At 58.5% G+C, this 11,097-nt stretch overlaps 1 protein-coding gene across 2 annotated transcripts; it reads left to right on the top strand.

Annotated features, from left to right (window-relative positions):
- The first annotated feature begins 626 nt into the window (after positions 1-626).
- Positions 627-4,309, top strand: LOC105992056 (cytochrome P450 2D6). Of its 2 annotated transcripts, none has more exons than XM_013024858.1 (9): positions 627-883; positions 1,078-1,249; positions 1,552-1,704; positions 1,806-1,966; positions 2,312-2,488; positions 2,645-2,786; positions 2,963-3,150; positions 3,546-3,687; positions 3,864-4,309. In XM_013024858.1, exons 1-9 carry the CDS (start codon positions 695-697, stop codon positions 3,920-3,922), a joined length of 1,383 nt encoding a protein of 460 aa, XP_012880312.1. In that variant the 5' UTR covers positions 627-694; the 3' UTR covers positions 3,923-4,309. The 2 variants fall into 2 exon arrangements, with proteins under 2 accessions (XP_012880312.1, XP_012880311.1); XM_013024857.1 differs by having other exon boundaries at positions 629-883; positions 3,793-4,309.
- The last annotated feature ends 6,788 nt before the right edge of the window (positions 4,310-11,097 follow it).

Below are 11,097 nucleotides of genomic sequence, written 5' to 3' on the forward strand. Positions count from 1 at the left end.
AGAAAGACCCACAGACTTCACACAGGCCATGTGCCCAGAGAACTCGGAGCCCTGGGGCCAGCAGGCCATCACCAGGCCTGGTCCTTGGGCGGCAGGAGCTGTGAGGCCCAGTGAAGCTCTTGGTGTGGAGAGCAGCCTGCCTTGGGCATTCCATGAGGGCGCTGAGACAAGAACCGACACAGATGGAGGAAATCTCCCTCTGTGATCTCCACTCCACGCTCCCTTTAATCAGCACAGAGGACAAAGAGGGAAGGCAGGGTCCTCAGGAGCAGGCACAATCAACCTGTTTTCTAAGATGAGGGAGGAAGGGAAAGGACGCGACTGGGGAGATGCTGCGGCACATGAGAGGTGGGGATAGACGGGGTTAGGGGAGAGCAGAAGTGGGGACAGAGAAGTGAGACCATTATTGTGAGAAGTGAGCAGGCAGGCAGTGCTTGATGCAGGAGGGATGGCCCCCTGCCAGGTCTGCCTGCTCCCTGCTGCTCTGAATAGCAATGGGAGAAGGACAGAGACCTCTGCAGTTGTCCCAGCCTGGGAGCTGCCCTGGCACTGCCCAGCACCATGGACGCCTACCCAGGTGGATTCCTGGCAGAGACAAAGGTCAGCCTCAGCTAAGGGACCCTCCCAGATTGGTTCAGTGCCCAGTCCAGTCCTGGCACTGGAGTGGAGGAATCCAGGGAGCTCGGAGGCCGCCATGGGGCTGCTGACAGGGGAAGCACTGTGGGCCGTGGCCGTGGCCGTGGCCATCTTCCTGCTCCTGGTGGACCTGATGCACCGGCGCCAGCGCTGGGCTGCTCACTACCCGCCGGGCCCTGTGCCTCTGCCAGGGCTGGGCAACCTGCTGGAGATGGATTTCCAGAACCTGCCATACTGCTTCTACAAGGTGAGGAGCACACAGAGCCAGTGCTGGGAAGCCACAGGCCGCGCAGGGAGCTGAGCCCCAGAGGCTGAGAGGCTCCCTGGGGAGGGCACCGCAGGCCCTGATCACAGTCTGGGCTTTCCAAGACCAACGTGTGGCGGGGCAAAGGCCGGGGTGGCACCGGGCCCTGTCTGAGGAGAACGCCGGGCTCCCCGCAGCTGCAGCGCCGCTTCGGGGAGGTGGTCAGCCTGCACCTGGGCTGGAGGCCAGCGGTGGTGGTGAACGGGCTGGAGGCCGTGCGCGAGGCGCTGGTGAAGCACAGCGAGGACACCGCTGACCGCCCGCCCATGCCCGCGCTGGAACACCTGGGCTTCGGACCCAGATCTCAAGGCAAAGGGCGGCAGGGGCGGCAGCCTGGGGACTGACCTGGGGACAGTGACCTGAGGACAGGGGCCCTGGGAGGTCGGAGGGCGGGGCTCGGGAGGGAGGACAGGGAGCAGGTCTGGAAGGCAGGGGGCGTGGCCGGGCACACCTGCAGCGTGTGGGAGGCGGGGCAGGAATGTGATTGGAGGAGGACGGCCCGAGTCACGCCCCGGTCGCTGATTGGTGGATAGGCGGTGCCTGGGTCCTGTCTAGGTCACGGATTGGATGTATCTGGAGCCACACCCAGTTCCCCATCCCCCTCTTCCCAGGGCTGTTCATGGCCCGCCACAGCCACGCCTGGCGCGAACAGAGGCGCTTCTCCGTGTCCACCCTGCGCAACTTCGGCCTGGGCAAGAAGTCCCTGGAGCAATGGGTGACCCAGGAGGCCGGCTGCCTCTGTGAGGCCTTCGCTGACCACTCCGGTGAGTGTTGGCAGGAGGGACACAGCAAAACGAGGAAGGGGGTGGGGGGGACTGGGGGGGCTGAGGGGAGGTCAATGCATTGATGTCATTACTACTCCCAGGTCACCCGTTCAGCCCCAAGGCTCTCCTGAACAAAGCCGTGTGCAACGTGATCGCCTCCCTCATCTGCGCACGCCGCTTCGAGTATGATGACGCCTCCCTGGACAGAATATTGGCGCTGTTGCAGAACAAAATGAATGAGGAGTCCAGCATCATAACTGTGGTGCGGACTCAGAACCCTCTGCAGGGCCAGCTCCTGCAGCTGGAGCTCCAGGGGAAGGGTTTGCATTCCAATGCATGGGGAGAGGTCACAGGTCAAGCCTAGATCTGGGGAAACTCAGGCAAGAGGCATGACAGAAGGGACTTGGGACCAGAAGGCTCTGGAGAGTGACCACCTGTGTCCCCCTGTGCCTGGAGCCAGAGAAAGCAAGGAGGCTGCCTCTGGGGAGAGGAACAGGCGACAGGTGGGGACAGGCAGAGGATGTGTACATCTGGAGGTGGCAGGATCAGAGAATGGTGAAGGTGTACAGTGAACACAGAAGGACTCTTCCCATCTGTGCTCTCACAGTTGCTGAACGCAGTCCCCGTGCTCCTGCGCATCCCCGGGCTGCCTGGGAAGTTCTTCCCTGCACAGAAAGCCTTCATGGCCCTGCTGGATGAGCTGCTGGCAGAGCACAAGATGACCCGGGACCCCGCTGAGCCACCCCGAGACCTGACTGACGCCTTCCTGGCTGAGTTGGAGAAGGTGCGCTGTGACCACCCTGCCCCACAGACTGGCCAGGGCCAAGGCCTGAGGGTGCTGTGGAAGGGAGGCCAGGCTCCAGGCTGGAGGGGACAGTGAAGACTGTCTGGAGCCTTGTCCTCTGCTGCCTGAGCCCAGAACCCCCTTGTCTTTGCACAGGCCAAGGGGAACCCCGACAGCAGCTTCAATGAGGACAACCTGCGCCTGGTGGTGGCTGACCTGTTCACCGCAGGGATGGTGACCACCTCGGTCACGCTCTCATGGGCCCTGCTGCTCATGATCCTGCACCCGGATGTGCAGCGTGAGCCCAGCTGGGACTGGAGGAGAGAGGGAGGGAGGAAAAGTGGAATCAGGGTGTAGGCTTCACTTCAGCGGGAGTTATGGTGACCTCACCTGGTCTCAGTTCTTCACACAGAGGCCGGGGCAGGTGGGCACAGGTCTGGGGACTGACTGCTTTGTCTCTGCTTGTCCACCCAGGCCGCGTGCAGCAGGAGATCGATGAGGTGATCGGGCAGGCCCAGCGGCCAGAGATGGGAGACCAGGCCCGCATGCCCTTCACCTGCGCGGTGATCCATGAGGTGCAGCGCTTTGCTGACATTGCCCCCTTGGGCGTGCCGCATATGACATCAAGGGACATTGATATCCGGGGCTTCCTCATCCCCAAGGTAAGTCCTAGCATGCTAGAACAGACCAGTGATCATGCAGCTGCCATCCACAGCTTGGTCCTGTATTCTGTGCAAGTAATACAATTCAGGACCGCCATGTTATAATCTTGGGGGTGAGGGATGCAGAAGGAAAGTTAACCTCTTTGCTCAGCATCTCTTGGGCCAGGTGAAAGTAGACCTACAGGGCCAGTGGAAGGGTCCCCGCACAGGGGAGGTGGGGCCTGCGGGCGCACTCATCAATGTTTCCCTTGATTACTGGGGCAACAAAGGCAGCACCCGGGAGGTCCTGGGGCCCAGGGTCAGATGAAAGGATGCTCACAGGTTATGGCAGTATCTGTGTGTGTGGTGCGCAGCCTCAGTGTCCCCAGCCCCACTCACCACGCACCTCCCACCAGGGCACCGCGATCCTCACCAACCTGTCGTCAGTGCTGAAGGACGAGCGCGCCTGGGAGCAGCCCTTCCGCTTCCACCCTGCACACTTCCTGGACGCCCAGGGCCGCTTTGTGAAGCCTGAGGCCTTCATGCCCTTCTCAGCAGGTGCGTGGGGGCCTGGCTCCCTGTGCCCTCGCTGGGGTGACAGGCTGGCTGGGAGGTGGCCCCCTGGCCCCAGCTGACTTTGTTTCCACTCCTTATCCCTCACAGGCCCCCGCGCGTGTCTCGGGGAGCCCCTGGCGCGCATGGAGCTCTTCCTCTTCTTCACCTGCCTCCTGCAGCGCTTCAGCTTCTCGGTGCCCGCAGGCCAGCCCCGGCCCAGCACCATTGGCGTCTATGAAACTGTGGTGATGCCAGCCCCCTACCAGCTGTGCGCTGTGCCCCGCTAGAGGCCACCAAGTCCCCACTCCACCCCAACGGCACAGCTGTGCCCAACCTCGCATGTGCTGGCTCTACCCAGAACCCCCAGGACCGCCCCCTTTCCTACCTGTGTGTCACCTCTGCACCCTAATGGTGCTATGTGGAACCTCAACAGCCCCCTTTGCATCACCCGCAATCCTCCCGGGACACAAGGCTTTCTGCCCAAGTCATGAACAGAGCCTTCCATGGCGCCTGTGTCAGGAGGAGGTATCAGTGCTCGGGTGAAGGAGGGGGGTAGGATGCATCTGGACACCCTATTTCAGCCCCATCTCTAAAACCCCATGGCAAGGAGAGGCCTCTCAGATACCACCACTGTGTCTGCTTCCTTTCTGGGTACAGAAGGGACAGTGCTGGGTTTGAGTTCCAAGCCATGAATCTGCTGGGAAGGGCCTCTGCCACTCAGGCTATGCGCCCAGCCCCAACTTCTTACCTGAGACCCCAAAGAAGTAGGTACATCAGGAAGGCAGGAAATGGGTCAGCATTAACATCCACAGTTAGTTATCAGGAGCCAAAGTCTCCCTGGCAAGGCCTGATGGGAACCATCAGGGAGCCACCTTGCTGAGCCTTGCAGCCCCAAGACACAGCATTGACCAGCTGCCCTGGCCCATCAGGCAAGCTGGTGTTCTGTCCCCTATGGGCTGAGAAGTTTCCTCTATGGCTAGGCTGGAGTGGGAGGCTGTGGTCAAGGATCTGAGCCTGCTTCCCTCAAGTACAGTGGCCAGAAAGGTTACCAGGGAAAAGACATGGAGACCTGTGGGCTGGGGCCCTAGGGCGGGCTTGCCCTTGTGCAGTGATAGGGACATAAAAGGAGAGAGACAGGGAGAGAGAGATCCCCTTTTTCCTTTGTCACTATATTAGGTGAACCTGGGCTTGTGTTTCCCCTTCTATAATGAGAAAATCACAACTCCTATCTTTCTGCTGTGATTTCTGTCGCTGTGATCCTGGTTGATCTACATCCTCGCTCAGGGCAGGTGTAGGGATGAATGAGGTGGGGCCCCCATTTAAGGAGACATGACAGAGAAACCACAAAGTCCAGGTGGACTGTGGGTGAGCCCAATGGGAAGAACAGGCCTGGAGGAAAGAGGAAGCAAATGCAGCCCCTGAATTGGGGCAGATATAAAGGCAAAGAAGAAAACAGCCGCCAAGCAGTTCCTGGCAGCCCAGGCTGGCAGCCGAGGCGCTGTGTTGGCAGGAGGGAATGTGGTGTATTGTCTGTGCACGGCCCCTGCTCCCCGGGCAGCCTGGGGCCCCTGAAAGGAGGAAGTGCACATGGGATCTGCGTCGGGATGCAGTGTGGATGGCTGATCTCTGCGGGGTGTTGTATGGTTCTGTGATCTCCACCCTAGCATGCCGTGTGGCCTGTGATGTCGTTCCTGGGGCATTGTGTGTTTACGTGACCTCTGCCCTGAGGTGTTATGTGGTTGTCCGGTGTCAGCTCTGGGGTGTTTTGTTGTGTGAAGTCTACTCTAGTGGTTTCATGATTGTGTGACCTGCACTCTGTGGCGGTGCGTGGTGGTGTGGCTAGTGTCCTGGTGTTTGGGAATTGTATGATTCCCTTCCTAGGGCCTGGAGTGGTTGTGTGGGCTTTGGTTGGTCTGTGACTTAGGAATGGCCCAAAGTAGACTTTAGACTGAGAGGTGGGTTCAAATCCCCAGTTCATTCTGAGGGGGAAGAAAGGGCCTTGGCGCCGCCTTGGCTCTGAGCAGTGCCAGTCCTTGTGGCAGGCAGGCCTCTAACAGCCTTGGCACTGTGGAAGCCTGGTGAGCAGCTGGAGACTGGGTTGGGATCAGGTTCCAGGCCCTGCCATGCCCCTCCCAGCCCTCAGCCCTTACCTGCAAGAATGAAGATGTGCACCAGGTACAGGGACCTGTGGAGCCTGTGAGAGAAGGCATCATGAGCATGAGCCCGGCCGCCGGCCCTTGGCAGTGGGAGCCACTTTCCTCCTCTTCTGAGCCTCAAGCCTCCTCCACCTGGCAGCCTCCACTCAGCGTTTGAGGCTGAACACATCTCAGGGCACCAGGCCTTGGGCTGAGCGCTGCTACCTGCCTGGCCTAGAGCCCACAATGCACCCCTGGATCCTCCCTCCTCCTTTCCCCTGCAGTGATTGACTGGGTCTGTCCTGCCCAGAGGGAGAGCCCAACAGGAGAGCCCCCAGCTAAACCCCGCTACACTGGACTGGCACCACCGGGCATTTTGTTCTACATTCGCTCTTTCCCCACAGTTGCCCACAGCCCTCCTTCCTGCACAGGTCCTGCTTGTCCCAAGCACAGAGTGGCACAGCCAGGACAGTGGCTCCCTGATTACACACACACACACTCACACACTCACACACACTCACACACACACATACACACACACACTCACACACTCACACACACTCACACACACACATACACACACACACACTCACACACAGAGACATACACAGATACACACACACTAACACACACACAGAGACATACACAGACACACACTCACACAGAGACATACACAGACACACACTCACACAGAGACATACACAGACACACACTCACACACAGAGACATACACAGACACAGACACACACACACACACTCACACACAGAGACATACACACACTCACACACACTAACACACACAGAGACATACACAGACATACACAGACACATACACACACAGAGACATACACAGAAACAGACAGACACACACACATATACACACACACACACATATACACACACACACACACACTCACACACAGAGACATACACAGACACACACTCACACAGAGACATACACAGAAACAGACAGACACACACACACACACACTCACACACACACACGTACGTAGATAGGCGTTCACATACACCGAGGCATGTCCCACCTTGCAGGACCAGGCCATCAGCTCTGCTGCTCACACATAGCTCCTTCCCCTTACCCCAATTCCCAGACACCTCACAATCTTCAACCCAGGTAGGGGATCCCCATCTTTGATTATTTGGGGCCCAGATAATGAACTTTACCCTTCTCTCTGGCAGCAGAATCCCAGCACCATCTTCAGTCTAGGAAGAGAAGAGGGCCAATGGCCACTGTGTCCTGTAGGCCAGGACTCCAGCGCCCCCTCCTGGTGTGTGGGGGGGATGGAGGCCCAGAACCAGGGCCTGGCTGGCCAGGGCAGCTGCACCTCAAACTCAGCAGGAGTTTGGAAAATCCTCTGGTGCTTCTCCCAAGACCTCAGTTCCCCACCCCGCACCCCCAATAAACCTAGTTTCCAGGCAGAGCAGAGAAGGATCCCCAGATCAGAGCGGGGGAAGATACACAGGAAAGGATGAAGGATAAAGGCTCAGAGCTGTTGAAACTGGGCAGAAAATGTTCCTAGGTTAAGTGGGTAATTAAAATAGTAAGTAAACTGGTTAAAAACTACTAACACTTTCAAGCATGTTTCTGGATTAAGTGCCATCTCAAAAGGACTTTGGAGCTGGGCTTGGTGGCTCAGGCCTGTAATCCTAGCTACTCAGAAGGCTGAGATTGGGGGCTCCAGCTTCACAGCGAGCCCAGGCAAGAAGGGCTATAAGATTCTTACCTCCAGTTAACCACCAGAAAGCCAGAAGTAGATCTCTGGCTCAAGAATTGGAGTGCTAGCCTTAAGCAAAAGAAGTTCAGGGACAGTGCCCAGGCCCTGAGTTCAAGCCCAAGAACTGCCAAAAAATAATAGTAACAACAACCACTTTGGGAGACTTGAGGGAGATTTCCTGACAGGTCCATGATAACTTCCTATCTGAAATCTCTGATGCTTTTGGGGGTGTCCCTCAGGAGAGGGCCCGGGTGGCCTGCCAGCTCCCCATCTCCACAGAAACTGTCTCAGAATCTCTCAGGGAGTCGCGCTCCCTGCCTCTGCCGCCTCCTGCTCTGCTTGGCACGCAGCGCAGCAGCTTAGATGGAGGTGTCCTCCACTTCCTGCCTCGAGAGCCCCCCGCCCCACACCTGCTCCCCATGACCCCATTGCCGTGCTCCCCACCATCTGAGCTTCTCCCAACCTGGGCATTCAGGGATCCCTGCTGAAAGATGATTAGACTTTGCCAGAGAACTAGGCAGACATCCAGGCACAGAGAAAGGCTTCTTGCTGGGAAAGGGGCGGCCAGACCCCTTCTCACGAGGCAGAAGTGAGAAGCAGCCCCGGCTACTGTTGGACGTGACCTATATAACCGAGGAGGTGTGTGAGGAGCCAGATGGAGCTAGGAGACCCCGGTGTGGAGGTGAGGGCCAGGGGCTTCATCATGGTGGACTAGGATCTATGGCTGCTGCCCAAGTAGTAGATATGGAGCCCTGCAGCTGCCCAGACCTGAAGGTCACTCTCAGGGGCTCTTGCTGCCTTATAGGGGGGCAGCTGCCCAGAGGAGTGCCATCCCAAGGCAAAGGGGGCTGGAGCCTGATTATTTACTGCCTTTACTACATGGACCTAGTGTTGCCTAGGAAGGGAGCGTGCCAAGCTGTGGAGCGGGGAAGGAGCAGGCTAAGCTATGGGAAGGGACTCAATTCACTAACACCTAGTCTTCCTCCATGTCTTTTCCTTATTCTCAGGCCCTTCCAATCAGCACTGTGACAAGATCAAGGCCTCATTCTCACTTAGGTGGTAACTTTGCCCCATTCCCACCAATCTTCCTGCAAGTGCCATCTGCAGCAGGGGTGGGGGAGGATCTTCACAGCTCTCCCCTCCTTCCCCTCCCTTCATCCTGCCTCTGGCCTAGGTGTCCTGGGGTAGCCATGCACTACCCCACCTCTCTCCTCCAGTCTCCTCATTAGGGGCTGTGATTTCTCACCCTCTGCCATTGCTCCCACATCCTGCTCTCCCTCTGCCTGGCCTCAGTGCTGGTGCTGCCCTGAGCTCTTCTGGAGTCAGCATTTCCAGGTCCTGGAGCACTGTCTCAGGCTAAGAATGATCCAGAAAGAAGCAGGCTGGGAAGTTGGCTCAGTGGTAAAGCGCTTGCCTTGCATGCATGAGGCCCTGGGTTCGATTCCTCAGCACCACAGAAGCAAAAAGAAAAAAGCCGGAAGTGGCACTGTGGCTCAAGTGGTAGAGCGCTAGCCTTGAGCTGAAGAGCTGAGGGACAGCGCCCAGGCCCAGAGTTCAGGCCCCATGACCAGATCCAAAAAAAATGATCCAGAAGCTCTCAGTCCCAGGGTCTTCTTTGCCCAGAAACCTTATGACCATTAATTGGACCAGGGAAACTCTGAGCTCAAAACTGCACAATTGTCTCTGGATAGCTCAACTTCAATTTGGCAGGGTCAGGTGAGAGAACATGGGCGGGGCCAGGCCTCAGTGGGGTCTAATCCTCCCTGAGCAGAGGCCACACCCAGGAAGCTTCAGCCTGGAGGAGAAGGGCTCCCACAGTGTGCTGGAACAGAGGCTTGTTCATCAGAGCACTGCATGTACATTTTTGTAGCCAGTCTGTGCATGTGAGTGTTGTGTGGACACAGGTGGTTTGTGGGTGTCTGGGCGGGCAGGTAGATGTCTGGAGAGGTGTGAGTGGTATGTGTGTGATTAGGTGTGTGAGGAGTCTGACATGGAAAGTGTGCTGTAGGAGGATAGGGGACAGGAATGCATGGTTTGGAGAAGAGTTTGGGGGTCCCGAATGGGGACACTTGTATCTCCTTAGGAAGAGTTACTCAGCTGGAAATGTAATGTGATTGGCGAGTAGGGCTGGGGGTGTGGGGAAGGGTCAGGATGAGAAAACATCATCAGAGCCCTGCTGCAGGACACACCCTGGTGCATTCCTCCAGACAGGGAGAAAGACCCACAGACTACACACAGGCCACGTGCCCACACTCTTGCTGAGAGCACAGGGAGCCCTGGGGCCAGCAGGCCATCACCAGGCCTGGCCCTTGGGCGGCAGGAGCTGTGAGGCCCAGTGAAGCTCTTGGTGTGGACAGCAGCCTGCCTTGGGCATTCCATGAGGGCGCTGCCGGGTCTGCCCTGCTCCCTGCTGTCCCAGTAGGGAGGGACAGAGACCTCTGCAGTTGTCCCAGCCTGGGAGCTGCCTTGGCCCCGCCCAGCACCATGGACACCTGCCCAGGTTGATTCCTGGCAGAGACAAATGTCAGCCTCAGCTAAGGGACCCTCCCAGGTTGGTTCAGTGCCCAGTCCAGTCCTGGGGCTGGAGTGGAGGAATCCAGTGAGCTCGGAGGCCGCCATGGGGCTGCTCACAGGGGAAGCACTGTGGGCCGTGGCCGTGGCCATGGCCATCTTCCTGCTCCTGGTGGACCTGATGAACCGGCGCCAGTGCTGGGCTGTTCACTACCCGCCAGGCCCTGTGCCTCTGCCAGGGCTGGGCAACCTGCTGCAGATGGATTTCCAGAACCTGCCATACTACTTCTACAAGGTGAGGAGCAGGTGGTGGGCAGCAGGGGGCACCTGGAGCCCCCAGTGCCAGTGCTGGGAAGCCACAGGCCGCGCAAGGAGCTGAGCCCCAGAGGCTGAGAGGCTCCCTGGGGAGGGCACTGCAGGGCCTGAGAACAGTCTGGGCTTTCCAAGACCAACGTGTGGCGGGACAAAGGCCGGGGGTGACACATGGCAGCAGGTTTGGGATGCAGGTGCCAGAGCAGACCTGCCTGACCCCCAGGTCTTTCCTGGATATCAGGGCTGAGGCTCTGGGAAGCCTTTCAGTTGTTGGTCAGGTGGCCCCTGACCTATGGTGCTCCCTATGTTCTTAGGGTCCTGCCTGTGGGGTCACACTCCCTGTGGAAGTCTGTGCTCCTGCACAAAGGGATGCTTAGAGCTCCTGTGGCAGTCTTGGGTTTCTGTGGAGCTCACAGCCAGTGGGCTTTGCAGGGAGGTCTTCCTGAGCACGGAGGGTGTGGCCTCCAGCATCCCAAAGGCAGGCCCCTCCTGACGCTGCTTGATTGCACTGGGTGCCCAAGACCCAAGGGTCTTTGAACCAGGGCCCTGTCTGATGAGAACGCCGGGCTCCCCGCAGCTGCAGCGCCGCTTCGGGGAGGTGGTCAGCCTGCACATGGGCTGTCGTGGGCCCTGCTGCTCATGATCCTGCACCCGGATGTGCAGCGTGAGCCCAGCTGGGACTGGAGGAGAGAGGGAGGGAGGAAAAGTGGAATCAGGGT

Source organism: Dipodomys ordii, unplaced genomic scaffold (genome assembly GCF_000151885.1).
Source record: "Dipodomys ordii isolate 6190 unplaced genomic scaffold, Dord_2.0 Scaffold79, whole genome shotgun sequence".
NCBI classification, from domain to species: Eukaryota; Metazoa; Chordata; class Mammalia; order Rodentia; family Heteromyidae; genus Dipodomys; species Dipodomys ordii.

What these genes read in the sequence shown, in the direction of transcription:
- LOC105992056 (XM_013024857.1), top strand. Translation starts at nt 695, where the DNA reads ATGGGGCTGCTGACAGGGGAAGCACTGTGGGCCGTGGCCGTGGCCGTG. An exon ending in GGGGCTTCCTCATCCCCAAG is followed by an intron (nt 3,151 to 3,545) that starts GTAAGTCCTAGC and finishes ACCTCCCACCAG; the next exon opens with GGCACCGCGATCCTCACCAA. An exon ending in CTTCATGCCCTTCTCAGCAG is followed by an intron (nt 3,688 to 3,792) that starts GTGCGTGGGGGC and finishes TATCCCTCACAG; the next exon opens with GCCCCCGCGCGTGTCTCGGG.